General features: G+C 36.6%; 1 protein-coding gene across 1 annotated transcript in view; it reads left to right on the forward strand.

The window, feature by feature from the left end:
* ZPBP (zona pellucida binding protein) overlaps positions 1 to 17,615 on the forward strand; it is a 32,282-nt gene that overhangs the window by 13,279 nt on the left and 1,388 nt on the right. Inside the window, exons 4-7 of the mRNA XM_076328966.1 lie at positions 3,659 to 3,802; positions 5,664 to 5,882; positions 10,728 to 10,804; positions 12,472 to 12,649. Coding sequence (XP_076185081.1) covers positions 3,659 to 3,802; positions 5,664 to 5,882; positions 10,728 to 10,804; positions 12,472 to 12,649 — 618 coding nt within the window. The remainder of the gene's footprint in view (positions 1 to 3,658; positions 3,803 to 5,663; positions 5,883 to 10,727; positions 10,805 to 12,471; positions 12,650 to 17,615) is intronic.

Raw genomic sequence — 17,615 nt, forward strand, 5'->3', positions numbered from 1 at the left:
AAGCATTTCGATCTTTATTTCCAAATGCAGACAATGGAATAGGCATGTTCTAGTTTGGTGAAAATGAACCTAGGAACTTGGATTTACAGGAAATCTACTGCTTTTCATACACATTGCCACCTAATATATGCATAGAAGGAATATTTGAGTTGGAAGATTGTGACTGTCCTTTCATAGGACTGAAAAAATTGTGTACTATAGTTTTGTAAAATAAAGCAACTGACAAATTAAATACTGCACTCAGACTTTCAACTACAAGCTAACCCCCAGATATTCTAAAACCTATTATTATTGGTCTATCAAACAGTTCTGTGGAGAGGGAAGGAAAGAGAATCAAAAGAAATATGAAGCTGCTTTTAGTAGATGTGTATATCTGTATACTCATGCTATCCTTATAACTGATACATGACTTGTACATGTTTCCTGACAGACTGTCAGAGTCCTGTCTGGACTACAAAGCAGAGTATGTTTCATTCCTAAGAAACTTTTCAGGTGAACTCAAGTTTATTATATACCTTGTTAGCTGTTGGTTCTGTACATGTGTAATTCATCACTGAATTTACCTATTTGGACATCTTTAGATATTGCATATTTAAATTTGAACATGCTCAGTAGTTTAATCTGAAGATTAGAATTTATGATCTGGATTGATAGCTGTTTCTAAATGTCTGAAAAATCTGTTTCTGAAAAGTCCATTGGCCTGATTCTGCTGTCATTTACTTTTGTTCTTGATACATAATTTCAAAATACAGAAGTTGCTCTACTGTAAAACTGGTCTGAATGAGAGATGGGGTGGGAGGATGGGGAGTAACTATTTTTTGCACTGAAAGAACTGGAAGGAGAATCAATCTATTGGTTTTAAGTTTAGTAAACAGAGAAACTAAAATATAGGAACACTTAGTTTTAAATATAATTATACAAGGGTATGGAAAGATAAGTCTCCGTAACATAATTCTCATAGGACTAGCTCTGTTTTGCACCCTTCTAATTCCTGAGGATCCTGGAAAATGGTCTAGCTTCCTCTCTTAGCATGAATTAAAAAGGAACTTCTGTTTTAAATCATGCCAGTTTTCACTGACTCCAGGGAACCTCTGAACGTGATCACATTGCTTTTTTGTCCATCAGGCATGTGAAATGCCTCCTGTGTAACAGAGGCATATTAAATCATACAATGTAATTCACATCACAAAATGTGATATGAAGTCCTGCTCACCTGTCTTACTGAACCTCCTGCAGAGGAATAACATGGAAAAAATATTAGATTTAAGAAAAGGGTGGATAGCTTAATCACTTTTAAAATTTGATTTTAAAGCTAACAGTCTGTTTTCTGAACCCAAATTCATCTGAGTAGGAAGTATTCATCCAGATAATCCCATGGAACAAGGCATTTTAAGTGAGGTTTCTTTTATAACACTTGGGAAAAAAACCCACCACAACATGACATACTCTTGATTCATGATCCAAAAGGAGATTCTTCACACACAGTCATACCATTAGAATAATTAATGGTTACTATGTAAACATTCTGATCTTTTCTGGTATATGAAGCATTCATTGTTCAAGGTAGAATAAAATTCTGTAATAAACTCAGTGACTCAATCTACCAGAAGAACGCTTCACTTTTCCATTTCTGCTGATGTACGTTCAAAAAATATTTGTGACCAGATCTCTTCACTGGATTTCCAAGCTTTGTCCTTTGCAGACTTCTTGTCATCCTTGCAGTTCAGTAATGCATTTATAAGTATAGCAAAGCTGTCTGTGATATATCTTAAAGGTGCTACAGCTATCTAGTCAGCTAACGATGGTGTTGCTTTTGGCCCACACAGGGCAGTTGCATATGCCAAAGATTAGAACTATAGTTCTTAAATCTATGCTGTTTTTCTGACAATATTAATCTGATAGTTATTCCAGCATACAGTAGCAAATGACATCCTAGTTTACAGACTTAGCATCCTGAGTATCTCATCATCAGATTAAAAACCTCTTCATCATCCAAAAAATGAAAGACTGTGCCATTAATGTGAGAGCCTAGGCTGATACGGAATCCCAAACTATTCTTGTCAAAGAATTTGCACTTTCAGTCTTTTTAATAGTACTCTTTTTTATCAGCACTTGAATTCTTTTTTTAAGCACAGTGATATATATGACAAAATTAAGTTAATTAAAAGATTAAATGGTTTCTTGAGGAACAAAGTTGTCCTACACACTCCTGCCAAGTATGTAAAAAGAGGCACTTCAATCAGGCTATTTTTTTCCCAATATTTTTCTTAAAATCACATACCAAGAAAATCAGTGTGCATCTACAGTAACATGTTAGTTTGAATAGGAGTGTGGCTTTGAAGTGAATTGCTTGACTGTACCCACTTACCACATTTTGTTCAGATTATGGTCTGGTCTTTGAGTGCACAAACTGGATTCCTTTTGGATGAAGCTAATTGGAAAGGTTTGCTTCAAGAAATAATGTGTGCTCAATCTGTAAAACCAGATTAGGACTAGTCTGTAGTAAAAGCCCTAAGATGTGTGTAGGATAGATCTCATGTCCTTAGCATTGATTTTTTCAGTCTAAAAATATGCTGCTTTCGCACCACACTAATTGTCTAAGCTTCCATCATCTACATAAAAGGTCTAAATTATTTATGATGTTAAGAAGATTTTTTTTTTTGGCATCTGGAAATGGAAACAAAAATCCATTCTCAAAATATTTTATCAAAGTGAGTATCTTACCTTGAAGTCTATTATAATTGACTCCAATCTAGTGGTTCCCAAGGTTTTCTTTGACAGCTGCCAGCAAGATGGGCTGCATATTACTATTTGAGAAACCCATATATATATTGTTACTGCCTGAGGACTTTTCAAGTCAGGAAAGGACTCATCAACTGTCATCATGTAACCCACATGCAGGCTACATGGGACAACTGTATGGCTCATTATCAGTGCCCAAATCTGACCTTAAGCAGTGCTTTCCTTTCTCTTTAAAAACCTAGTTAAAGAACCATGCTCATCATTTGTCCTTTGAAGTAGGATCCTACTTCCTCTCTGCCTTGAACTAAGGAGTTGTGTTAAGACTTTGGCCACCATCACAATGCATATCTTCCCATACAGAAGGATTATCTTACAATCTTAAACATACATGATTCTCATTTTGGCATATACATAGAATTTTTTTGGAAGGTCTGTTATACAATACTTGCTTAACTTGAACTTCCTGTCTTGCCTACTTTGAAGTTTACTGCATGTTAAACACCACGAGCAGCTAATTCATGAGGCAGTCCCTGAAGACTGAAAGGTTAGTAGTCAGTTTGACTATATAGAGGTATAAAAAGAGATTATTTGCCCACTTTGTCCTTTTTTTCTGGGAGTTTTTTGCTCTTGGAAGTGGTTATTGGAGAGAACAATAGATGTCTGAGATCAAATAAAAACAAGTTTCTAGGACTGCTTTGTCCATCAATACTTCAGAACACAGCAGCAATAAGGCATATTTGTGTAATGCTGAACTGAGTGACACCCAATCAGCTTCAGTTGCTGAGTCCTGTGCCTTCAGCTGAATCCCTAATATTATTATTTTGTGCACAGCTTAACAGTAAATAACCATTTGGACCCTTACTTTCTGCACTTCTCAAGATGACAACTAAATTTATTTCATTTTTGTGTTTACTAGAAAATAGCAGTGTGCAAATATCGCCAACAGGAACTTTAATATTGAGACACTTCAACCTGAGTGGAGTTTACACTTGTTCCATTGTTTATAAGCTAACAGCAATGCAACCTGATAAAAACCTCGTAATAAAATATCTTATTTATGGTAAGTTATCAATCTAGGTAAGTGTATTGTTGCCTTGAAAAAAATTTATTTTTTAAAATGTGTGTTGCTATTTTTAAATAAGAAGGCTTATTTAGAATTCAATTTGCAGAGATAAAGACATTCTGTTTCTCTGGAAACTGTTTTTAATATTAGTTACTACCAGGCAGTTCATTTAATGTCATTTACAGAGCCTTAAATGAAGCTCAGTGGCTGACTGAAAAACTTATGAATACAGTTGTTTTTAAAAAAGAAAAATAAAACATAATGAAATGTAACAAATTGAATAGGCAGTAATCCTTAATAACATTTAAATAGTATAATTTTAAACTGAATTATTCTTTATGAGATTAATTTTAGCACAGCTGTATGGATTTATTTCACACACATTAATGCCTTAATTATTACCTGATTGTGTTTTTTAAGTACGTATCATTTAATGATGTACTATTTCTGGCTTACTCTTTCCTGTTCTGATTACGTTTCCTTCTGTCAGCAGGTAAAAAGTCTTTGATAAAGTGAAAGATTGTAAAGGCAATGTCATTTATTCATTACCAGCTCTCCTTTTCTTCTTTAAAGGATACTTTATTCTTGTGGAGATGTAGGCAAGAGCTCCTATTGCCTTCAGCAGGAACTATGTCTGATCTTCAATTTAAAATGCGTACCATTGATCATTTAGAAACATGGTAGAGCACAATAACCTAAATTAACCTCTGATGTAAATTAATTTTACTTTGGCACAGTAGCCTTCATATGGAATAACCATGACTTTTAGCAGCTAGCTTGCTTGACAGAACTGGAAGGGAAAAGGTTTCTTTAAAACAGTTTTGATGGAAAAGGTTAGAGTTTTCAGTAATGCAGACTTAGATCCTTCAGTAAGGATCCAATCTGAATGTTAGCATACAAAATTCAAGTTTCACACATATATACAAAAAAATCTGGACTATGCAGCAGCAAGGGAAAGGAAATGGGGGAGGCAAAAGCAAGGTAGAGGATCTAATGAGCTGTCTAAATTGGGTACCATATTTTGGATGTTCTGCTGCTTCTTTCAGCTGGTTCACTTTCTATTCCTTCGTTCTTTCGTCGCCACCGCTCCCTTCTCCTTTCTGTGATTATACCCACACCATGACCCCTGTTCTTCATTCTTTTACTCCAATTTTCTATTGTGCTCTGTTGATCTTCAGCTTTGGGTAAGTATAGTGATTATCATGAAATAACTAGAAACACGCATTGTATGGTACATTGGCTTGTAAAAGATGCCCAGGTGTGCATTTAGCTTCGCAGTAAAGGTGAAATAGTTGATCCATCCACAAAAGTAAATTTCATACCTATATGGAAGCTTTTTCAGTTGCTTCTGCTCACAGAGAAGGAATTCCTGTTCATCTTATTAACTGCATCTTCTATTGATCTCTGGGGAAGAGGATTCAGTTTTTAAGCCCTTTAAAATACTTTTGTGAAGTTGACTAAAAAATATATAGCATACTACTATAACTGGCCATAATGTGTGAGATGAAATATTGTGTCACATAGTAGAGGGTATTTTGTATGCTTAACCTTAGCTTTCATAATCTTGATCCCTTTACTGTAATGTCCTGTTGGTTTAAAAATTTAAAAATTACAAGAATAAAGAGTAAGACTTACCTATGGATATAAGTAAGAATGTCAACTTCTAAAAATCTCTTCAGTGTTTCCAACTGGCCCAGCATACGCTATTTTATCATTACAAATTCTCTGGAGGTGCAAAATAGGTTTTGTTTATAAATTAAGGATTTAAATTAGCAATTTTATTTTCAAATACACAAATTACTTTTCTTCTTTTTACTTCATATATGTTCCTTATCATCTTCCACATTTTTTCCTGCAGCTTATTCTGATCCTAAAAACTGCTATGAGTTCACAGCCCGGTATCACGCAGCCCCCTGCAACAGTTCTCATAATACTTCTTTTAAGAAAGCATTGCTTCAGATACTAAGCAAACTTGTTGCTGAACTTTCTTGTGAGGTTACATTAATTAAGTCAGAATGCCATCATGTAAAAATGCAGAGAGGAGGTCTACAGAATGAAATCTTCTTTACATTTTCAGGTAAAAATCTGCCTTGCTTTTAAAGAATGGTTAGAATTTTTATAGTTAATGAAATGTATTTACTGCTTGTATGCAGAAAGTATTGTAAGGGTTTAATAATAAAGTTTCTTGATTGTAAAAATGCTTCAAAGTATTGCATGTGAAATTCATGTCAGTATCATAAAGATAGCTGATCTACTCAAAAGCGCATATTTTACGTTATTTCAGAAGAGCTTTAGAACTTTTTATAGCTGCGGATAGATCAATATGTTTTTAATTTTGTATCATAAAACATTATCATGTCCCTTGTTGCACACTAACATAGGAAGGAAGGTGATACAGTGTATTCTGTAACTCCCCAGACTACCTTCATCTAGCCACCTACAACAGGTGTATAAATCACTTCATGGATGTGTGTTGGTCTTTATAAACAGCTTCCAAATAACAGACTAAGACTGGATGTCTAATTTTCAAGAACTAAAGTTAAATAAGATGAACCTCAGTACTTTTCCTTCTTTAAGTGGCAACAATAAAAGAGGGAGATTTCCTTATTTTCCATTTCTTTAAAACAAAAGGACCCTAAAGGAGACCTGGGTAAAACTGAGTTGCCAAAAATATTGAGTTGGCTTGATTTAAAGCAAATCATTAGGTGGCTTGGGAAGATGTCACCAAATTATGGGATATTTAAGGATTCTTACTGACTGTGATTATGTATTGTAATAATTATAAAACTTTCTATCTGATATTTGGGTGTGTTTATACATAAATTAGTTTATGTTTATGCATAAATGAAGACCTCACAATGTCTTAGTTAATTATCCTCCTTTGATCAAGTTTAGTTATTAAAAATACATTTTCACTTTAACATGAACTTGTTTTCATAAAATGTTTCCATTACCAGCTTTTCACTAAAGGCATTAACTGTGGAAGTCATAGAGTAGAATCATAGAATCATTTAGGTTGGAAAAGACCTTTAAGATCATTGAGTCCAACCGTTAACCTAGCACTGCCAAGTCTACTACGAAACCACGTCCCTGAACACCATATCTACACGTCTTTTAAATACCTCGAGGGATGGTGACTCCCCCACTTCCCTGGGCAGCCTGTTCCAATGCTTGACGACCCTTTCGGTGAAGAAATTTTTCCTAATACCCAACCTAAACCTCCCCTGGCACAACTGGAGGCCATTTCGTCTTGTCCTATCGGTTGTTACTTGGGAGAAGAGACCGACACCCACCTCGCTACAACCTCCTTTCGGGTAGTTGTAGGGCACGATGAGGTCTCCCCTCGGCCTCCTTTTCTCCAGGCTAAACAACCCCAGTTCCCTCAGCCACTCCTCATAAGGCTTGTTCTCTAGACCCTTCACCAGCCTCGTTGCCCTTCTCTGGACACGCTCCAGCACCTCAACGTCCTTCTTGTAGTGAGGGGCCCAAAACTGAACACAGTATTTGAGGTGCGGCCTCACCAGTGCTGAGTACAGGGGCACGATCACTTCCCTACTCCTGCTGGCCACACTATTTCTGATACAGGCCAGGATGCCATTGGCCTTCTTGGCCACCTGGGCACACTGCTGGCTCATGTTCAGCCGGCTGTCGACCAACACTCCCAGGTCCTTTTCCGACAGGCAGCTTTCCAGCCACTCTTCCCCAAGCCTGTAGCATTGCATGGGGTTGTTGTGACCCAAGTGCAGGACCCGACACTTAGCCTTGTTGAACCTCATACAGTTGGCCTTGGCCCATCGATCCAGCCTGTCCAGAGCCCTCTGTAGATCCTTTCTACCCCCAAGCAGATCAACACTCCCACCCAACTCGGTGTTGTCTGCAAACTTACCGAGGGTGCACTTGATCCCCTCATCCAGGTCATTGATAAAGATATTAAACAGAACTGTCCCCAGTACTGAGCCCTGGGGAACACCGCTCGTGACCGGCCGCCAACGGGATGTAACTCCATTTACCACAACTCTCTGGGCCCGGCCGTCCAGCCAGTTTTTGACCCAGCGCAGAGTACACCTGTCCAAGCCATAAGCAGCCAGTTTCTCCAGGAGAATGCTGTGGGAAACAGTGTCAAAGGCTTTACTAAAGTCCAGGTAGACAACATCCACAGCCTGTCCCTCATCCACTAAGCAGGTCACCTTGTCATAGAAGGAGATCAGGTTAGTCAAGCAGGACCTGCCTTTCATAAACCCATGCTGACTGGGCCTGATCACCTGCTTGTCCTGTATGTGCCACGTGATCGCACTCAAGATGATTGGCTCCATAACCTTCCCCGGCACCGAGGTCAGACTGACAGGCCTGTAGTTCCCCGGATCCTCCTTCCAGCCCTTCTTGTAGACGAGAGTCACATTTGCTAACCTCCAGTCAACCGGGACCTCCCCAGTTAGCCAGGACTGCTGATAAATGATGGAAAGTGGCTTGGTGAGCGCTTCCGCCAGCTCCCTCAGTACCCTTGGGTGGATCCCATCTGGCCCCATAGACTTTTGTGTATCTAAGTGGTGTAGCAGGTCGCTAACCATTTCTGCTTGGATTATGGGGACTTCATTCTGCTCCCCATCCCTGTCTTCCAGCTCAGGGGGCTGGGTACCCCGAGAACAGCTGGTCCTACTATTAAAGACTGAGGCGAAGAAGGCATTAAGTACCTCAGCCTTTTCCTCAGCCTTTGTCACTATGTTTCCCCCCACATCCAATAAAGGATGGAGATTATTCTCAGCCCTCCTTTTGTTGCTAATGTATTTATAGAAACATTTTTTATTGTCTGTTACGGCAGTAGCCAGATTAAGTTCTAGTTGGGCTTTGGCCATTCTAATTTTCTCCCTGCATAACCTCACAACATGCTTGTAGTCCTCCTGAGTTGCCTGTCCCTGCTTCCAAAGGTCATAGACTCTCTTTTTTTCCTGAGTTCCAGCCAAAGCTCTCTGTTCAGCCAGGCCAGTCTTCTTCCCTGCTGGCTCATCTTTCGGCACATGGGGAGAGCCTGCTCTTGCACCTTTAAGATTTCCTTCTTGAAGAATGTCCAGCCTTCCTGGACCCCTTTGCCCTTCAGGACTGCCTCCCAAGGGACTCTGTCAACCAGGCTCCTAAACAGGCCAAAGTCCGCCCTCCAGAAGTCCAAGGTAGCAGTTCTGCTGACCCCCTCCTTACTTCTCCAAGAATTGAAAACGCTACCATTTCATGATCGCTATGCCCAAGACGGCCTCCAACCATCACATCACCCACAAATCCTTCTCTGTTCACAAAGTCAGAAATCTCAGTGCCATGTCAATCCAAAGGAGGTATTTTTTTCTTTGAAACTTGTTCTCAGAATATTCCTTCTGAACACTGAAACCATATGAAAAGAAAGTCTCAACTCCTTTATGCTGTGAGTGAGGTCTGAAGGAACCTGTAAAACAGTTCCAATATATGTTCAGTTCACTTGAAGTACTTTGTGTTATTAAAAGAGGTATCTGAAACCCGAAGAGATGCTGTTTATAATTGTTGAGATGAATGTACGTAAGAACATCTGCAATATTTTCTTGAACTTACTGTTTCTAATTATTTCAGCTCTAAAAAGGCAATTGTTTTCATATATTGTATTAGATTAGTCACTATGTATCAAGACATGCAATTTGAAAAGATCCCTTTCTGAACAAAGTATACCAATTATGCTTCATTTTCTACTTTCCACTTTACAGTTTTAATTTTCTTGAAAATTAAATATAATTGCTTATAAAACCAATGAAACTATTCGTCAGTTGTATTTCTCTGAAAATTGTATTTGTAGTGGATAGCACTGACGTATCTGAAGAGTCTCATTACTGATAGCATAGTTAGTTAAGGTTAATTCTAAGGTTATTGAAACTACATAAATTGAGATTTAGCTAATGTGCAGGCTTTCTAGAATATTTGAGCATTAGGAGGAGAAATACTCCAGTTAGAGATTTAGGTGGATGTAAACTGTGATATGACTCAGTGGTAAATTGCATGTTCTTAAGTCACTGGAAGTCTTAGAAAGTGCTTTTTGATTTCTAAGTAGCATTTGGTGTTTCAAAATTACTTCCATGACAGAAATAGATAAAGCTTATACTATAAGGAGTTAAATTCACGTTAACAGATAATTTTATTCTTAATATGGCAGCTTACTCTCATGTCAGTTCTGGAGAGCAGTCCAGCAACTTAGTTAAATATTTCCCAGGCCTTCACCATAACGTGTTAGTACTAGTCAGTTGATAAGGAATGTGGACCCATGCAAATGGATTACTAAAATGTAATTACGCTTTTTCTTCAGTCCGTACTTGAAGTCTTCCTTCGGTTCTATGTGTCACAGGCATTCCTATGAGGATGTAAAGGGTTGAACGGGTGAGGCTCAGGAACTGATGTGTTTGTGCAGGGCAGGGACCAGGGAAAACCTTTAAAAGCACTAGATATTGCCCTGATTGATTGTTTTTGAGAGAAAACTTGAGTCCATTGCAGAAATAGTCAGAAGCCTGAACTGTTAGGGTTCCTGGATGACCGTTTTAAAACCTGAGTCTTCATAAAACCACAACGGCAGGCAGGTAATTAGAGAGGGAGTAGCTTATTTCTTTTGAAGGGATTCAGATATTTATAAATCTGGGAAGACTCCAGAATTATACATTTCCTTGCCATTAGAATTTACAAATAAATGATAGTTCCCATAAAATATTTAAGTATACTGAAAATTAGACATAGACATGCAATATCTGTAAGAGGACAAGCTCTGTGATTTCTTTAAAACATTGCAAGTTAGACATCTGAAATATGGTAAAAAGTCCTAAATACTTGGATCAGAACTGACTAGAATCTGAAACCAGTAAATAAAAAAAAAGTTGATTTCATTGACTTTGTTCTATAAACAGATTGTGTTTTGTTACAGTTGCTTCCTTAGACAGAGAAAAACACAACAGACTATGTCAGCAAAGTGCTTGTGATGCGTCTCATAGACTAAACAAGGTACAGTAGATGGAAGAATAAAAAGGCAACTAACATAATAAGCTACTCTCACAATAAAGTATAATAATGTAAAAAATGAAATATACTTTGTTTAGTAAATTAATAAATCAATATAAAAGTTTTAGTGGATATAACATTTGTATCAGTTAAAATTGCTAATACTCTATTGCCGTTATGGATAAGGCAGATCACACTATCAATCTATATTAAAGACAGTATATTAAGAGTATGAAAAGTGGCAAGACAATCGGGAAATTTTGAACATGTGCTATCTTATAAATATCAAACATGCTGTTTTGCAATGGGAGTGCCTTTCCATCACTTCAAAGTGATTTTATTATTGATCTGGCAGAATTTTAGCTACTTGAAGGTGTTCGGCTTTTACAGTAGAGAACCAGAAGCCACAGTCTTGCTTACTAGGTTGACTGTTAATTCAGAGGTTCTTAAAGGGGAAAAGAGAAAGGGGAAGGGAAGTACAGGAGGATTACCAAGAAATAGCAGGTATGCAAATCATCCCATGCAAATCATGCTTTGGGATTCCAGTGAAGGGGTGAGGGAGTCTAAAATAACATTGTACTCATTAAGCAGCTTCCATCCTGTACACTGAAAAAAACCCTAAATTTGTGGGGAAAGCTCATGATCAAAGTTCATCTTTTTCATACAGACAAGACGATCAAATTAAGAGAGCATGAATAAATTTGGTTTTGTCAATTTGTGTGTGTACTGAACCTTGCAAGCCTATTAAAGATTTTTTTTTGCTTTTTCTTTTTAGCTTTCTACATATATAATTAATCCCTGTATACAAATGAAGCACTGTCTGGATATGAAGCATTGATACTTTTTACTGTTAGACTTTGTCAGGTGGCTAATGGGTCTATTTTTTGTTACATATTTTATATATTTTAGCCAGTTAGAAGTCACATTTTTAACTACTATGACTTAAAATCTTTAATATTCCAGTGGAAGAGACTTCATAAAAAATGGTCCAAAATTCCAGAGAAAATATTTTTAAAAATAAACATTGCCTTTGGCTAGGGAGATGGACTAGCTGAGATGGAATAGAGCTCCCTTGTATTCTAACATTTCTGTGATTCTGTGCTGCTGGTTCTGCACTGATTGAAAGGAATGTTTTTCCTGTCTAGGATTGTATTTGTGCAAATCTTTTTGAGTAAGGGAATTAGTCTTCTGTGATGATATTTGATTGATATAATAATAATAATAATCCCCTTGTTTAACTTGGCTTAGGACACCTTTGACATTTTCTTTTTATTGATCAGAAATAGCTAATAAAGGTGGAAAGTATGTCTGAAATATAAGTGAACCTAAATAATAGTACCTATGTAGATGGGAAAGCTGCAAGTCTATTGATGTTGGGCTACAGATGTCTAGTGTAGGCAAAATTGCCATGGATTAGCTTTTAAAGTTCTATTTGTATAATCCTGAACACTTTCAAAGACATTGCATTAATTGATCAAGGTTTAGCTAAATTAAAAACAACATATCCAAGAATATCAGATTGTCCTCCTGTTTCCATTCAGCTACAATCAAAAGATTTAGTGGTACATCCTTTAAATCTTAATCCTAACTCATACTCACGTTCTTTTGTCTTTTCTTGTATTCTGACCTCTTTCCATCAAAGATTCTGAAAAAATATTGTTTCAATTTAGGCAAAACACCTTATAGAGAGATTTTTTAAGCAGCAAGTGGAAATTAGCAGGAAAAGTTCTGAACCGTTGCCTGAAATATACTACATTGAAGGTACTCTGCAAATGGTATGGGTTGATCGCTGCTATCCAGGGTATGGAATGAATGCTCTAACACATCCAGACTGTCCAGAGTGTTGTGGTAAGTGACAAATTCATCTATCGTACAAAGTATTAAATATTGTTACAATGTTTTTTGCTCTGATCGAACTCAGTACTTTGCTATTTAACTTTATAAAATCGTTATGCCATACTATTTTGGGCTGGTCAAGGTAACCAGTACTAGATCAGGTTAGTACTTGGGTATAACTTTCATAAGACCTTGTTGATTTAGATTTTAAGCCAGACCTACACTTTCTATGGACTGATTTAAACTAAAATCAAGCAGATTAAGTTCAGACCTCTAGATAGCAGTGGGGTTTTTTAGAGTTAGCATAGGAAATCTGTAATCTGACAAGGTATGGTTCAAGTGGTGTTTTACGATGAGACAAACGACAATTATTTTTGTTCTTAAATTTATGAAAGGGGGCATAATAATGCAATGCTTTCATCTAATTACAAACTTAAATGCTACATTCCAGATCTGAGTAAAGTAAGAATAATAGATAAAATAATCGCTCTGCATAGCTTTGCAAAATAAAGTTAAATTTATAAATATTTGTGATCCATTTGGAAGAATAAGGAAAGGGGGGAAATGATTTCTGGTAATTTTATTTTTGTCAGTTCTCATACTAAAATGAGTGATACTACCCTCCTTAGATGCTAAGGAGTGGATCGGTGTTTTAAAGAGTGGCTTTGCTAGATTGCATTTCGCCCAAGAAAAGGTTATTCATACGATTCCCAAATATTGAGCCTGAAGTTTCAAGGGAACAATGGAAGACAAGACACATAGCGAATAAATCTGTAGTCAACCTTTTGGCAGAGATGATTCCCTACAGACCTAGAAATGGTGGAAGAAAACACTGGATTACATACTGAACGACAGTTTACAGAATGGAATACACTTTGAAAAGAAATAGTAAGAATAGGGAAGAAAATAGAGACACCTCTAAAATTGCAGGACACGTGTAATGTTTCCATATGTGATGTTTTTTTCCAATTTGTTGTCTTCATCAGAAGGAACTTAAATTTTTTGGTCCATGTCTTCCAGCAAAAAGTGACAAATATCTGGAAGGGATATATATAAATATCAAATTTATTACATTTATTGTAATACAGAATATTGTTGCACATGATTTCAAGGAAAGATACATGAAAATCAAGTTTAGAAAAGCATGTCTTCTTTAGGATGATTTGTTTTGTACAGACTGCAATTCTGCTTTCCCCCAGAATATCTTACTCCATTCTAAACTAATTTGTATTCCTTTTTTCCTCAAAACACAACTTTGTCTTAGCTCTGGTGGCTGTTTAACATAAGTAGTAAAAAATAATACTGTTTTCTTGGCTGCCATGCTCCTTTACCTCCTGCACCAGACAGAAACACTACATAGCCCTACACCAGTGTCAACCCAAGAAGCTGATCCCTGTTCAGCTGGGATCCTAACAGACACCTCTTTGGCAGATACAGGGGCAAGCTTTCATATCTGAGGTACCTAAGAATCTGAAACAGTCAGGCCTGAAATTTGACTGATTACTACTTCCCATAGTTGAGGATGTCATTCTGTCAGCATGCTCAAACATACGCTCTTTTCCTTAGTTGACCTCTTGGTAAAACTAGTAATTTCCTTTCCTAGAATCCAAAACACCCTATCATAGGCAGTAAAACTGAAAGGGTCCTCTGCTTATTGTTCTACCTCAAGGCAAGATATAAGCTTCAGTTATTCCTGACAGATGTATCCTGCATAATCTTTAAAACCTCAGAAGACTACATAGACTCCCAAGGAAACATAACTCAACACTGCACAACCTCACCATTGGAAAGCTTTTTTCTAAGATATTTATGTAATTTCCCTTGAAGTAGTTTATACCTGTTACTTCTCGTTCTGTCTCAGTAAATCTGGAAACGATTCTGTTTATCTTTGAAATAGCTTTTCTATATCCTAGAAGACTGACCTTTTTTTTTTTTCTGATATTGTCTTCATTGAACGAAACCACCTCAAGTTCAGTCTTTTTGGTCGTGTTTGATAGACCTCTGTTCAGCCTGATTACTGTCCACTGTAAGTTCTCTACATTTGTTTTCAATGCCCCAAATTTCATGCAGTAGTTCTCAGGAGACGATGCTAACATGGGAGAATTAGTTGTGAATTGCTAAAATCCCTAGATTACTTAAACAGAAAATAAAATATTTTCCCTGTATCTTTGTTAGTGGGGGAGCTTTTTCCGAAACATGCACTTACTCATAGAAACATTTTGATAAACACATTTCCATGGTAGTATGGCAGCATTCAACTTCTTGGGTTATCCAATAGTTTCCCTTGTAGTTGCAGGAACAAGGTCCTGTAATCCAGTTAAAACAAGTTTTAAGGTCCATTTTAGAGCTCTTTGGGAGTTTTGGTCTCTTTAGCTACTCTTGCTTTGTAGTTAGAAGATCAAGCTTTCAATCTAAATTAATTAATGGGAAGTTCATACTCATTTGCCCTGCTGGGGAGAATGCCCTTTAGCTTAAGTAGATTTTTTTTTTGTCTCCTATTTTATAATCAGAACAAGTCAACTACTTCCTTTCTGCTTTTTGTAAGAGTTTGCATTCAGCAAACCTGTATCTCACATGCCCCATTTTGAGTTTAATATTCTTGCACAGGGGTGAGTAGAATTTAACATGGTATTTCAGATGAGCTCTTATCAGTGCCTTTTACATCATTAGTGCTTTTCTTTTGGTCCCAAGAACCTCTCTCTCAAGTCATGTAACACTACCACGCTTCCCCTTTTCATTGTGACTGATCGTGCTCACAGTCCTCTTTAATCAAACAAATATACAGGCCTTTCTCATTGTGTTATTTCTTCCTGCCTATTTAAATCTTGTCCTTACTCACATCTTCTTCCAGTTTTTTTGTCAGCATAGTTCATTGGGACTTTTTCTGATAATCTTGTTAGTGGAAATACTTAGTAAAGTCTGTCTAAGAGCAAGCTCACGAGTAATCCCTTTAGCAATTTCTCTCCAACTCTTATTTCCCTTTTAAGCATCATTCAGTACTCTTTTTTAAATTTTATTCTAATCGTAATCTTCTGTAGTTTTATTACATTTGTATGTGCTGCCATATCAGGTGCTTTCAAATTGATTACGTGTTTATCTTCATTGTAAAACAACATCAAATTGTACTACTTTCCACTTACCTGCATGTGTTTCAGCATTCATTCATTAAATCTTTACATAGTATAGAAGTCTGATCAGCTGTTCTGTGGTTTCATGGATTCTTTTTTCCTTTTCTGAAAAATTTATAATACATTTCTTACCAGTCATAGATTAGCACCAGTCGTAGGGTATCGCTGCAGATACATTGCAAACCTCAGATTATCATCTGAGGGCCAGTTCCGTTTTGGAACATGGAGACAGATATTACTCAGACTTTCTAATTTAAGTACATTAAACTTTGAATAGTGCGACTGTTTCTAGTCTCCGGGTCTTGATGAGGATATGACAGAATGGAAAAGGTTATGGAGTAGGCCCGAGAACATGGAGAACTAAAAAAAACTATGCCTATCCTCTGCAGGTTTCATAAACAAACCTACTCCATTTTTACTTCTCATACAGCAAAACAGTTGGATGTTCAGTTACACCTGTTCTCTTTCCTCTATTATTTTTAGAGTATCTAGTTTCATGTAGTGTTCTAGTAGTTCTGGTTCCTCCACGCTGTTGTGCAGTGCTCTGTGAACAATGCATCATTTATTTCACACTGCCATCAGACAATCTGTGCACTAAGCATAACCCTTTCACCTGCTGCATCATCTACCAATCTAAATCTCCTGTATTAGAACTTGTATTCGTTTTTTTCCCCATGCTTCAGTCTCATGTTCTTTTATATCATACTATATCCTCATTTGTTTCCCCCCCCTCTGCTTTTATATTAAAATGGCATTAAATATTGAGCTATTGTCTCACCTTCTACTCCCATTTTCTAGTCTAAATCTCTTTCTGAATTAGTCAATTAAACATGTTAACCTGATTAGTCACTGTGTGATGTATCTATCTTTAGAGAAATCTTTTTGGCAGAAAACACTGGTGGTAAAACATAGCAAAATTTTGTTCATCAGGTACCAGATAAGCCTCAGGCAGAACCGTTTACTGAGTGATTTTGTAGAGGCAATGACTTAAAGACATGGAGTTACTGCTGATTAATAATTCCATTTAGTCTTCTGCCTCTGTAAAGCAGTCTTGAATAAACAGAATTGATGAGTACAAACATCTTAGAAATTATTTCATTTGATTTTATCTTGATTTTAATGTTTTTCTGCTTTTAAAGCCCTGTTTTATGTTAAATAAAGCACATTATTCCAGGATAAGTTAATTAAATATTTTGGCAACAGCTACATAAGGTATGATCCACCATTAAATTTTACTTAACATACGCAATTGAGTCACTTTCACATCATCAAAACTTCTAAATATCATTTTTCTGGTTTATAAATCTATTTTTTTTGTTTTAGGGTTTTTTTTTTTAAATCAGATGCAGCTGTGAGATTAATACAGTACAGAATGTCCTATGTTTCTTAGGGCTTCTCTGGAGAGACAATTTGGTATCATACCCTGTACTAGCTTTATGAAATATTTTTTATCCTGTATTATTATTCTGCAGAGCTTGATTTCTGTAGTATTTTTAGTAGACTAGATACTGAATAGTCAGTTCTAATTTGGTTTTCTTCAGTTCTTTCTCACCGCATGGTGATTATTTATATTACTGAAACATAGTAACTTGAAAATTCAAAAGGAAATACATTATTCAAGAGAATATTGAAATAGTCCTAAAAATCAGAAGCGAGTGCAAAATACTAGTTAGCTTATAGGATACGAGAACAAATTAAGACATTGTGTGCATTTCAGTTTGTGAGGTGTGAAGTGGCAAGTATATAAACTATGCTGTTAAAGATGTAGAATACTTTGCTAAGATGTTTATACTTTCAAAGTGAAGGTATACCAATAGGAGTTTTCCATTAGTGAAAAGATTGAAACAAGT

The sequence above is a fragment of the Aptenodytes patagonicus genome, chromosome 2, assembly GCF_965638725.1.
Source record: "Aptenodytes patagonicus chromosome 2, bAptPat1.pri.cur, whole genome shotgun sequence".
NCBI lineage: Eukaryota > Metazoa > Chordata > Aves > Sphenisciformes > Spheniscidae > Aptenodytes > Aptenodytes patagonicus.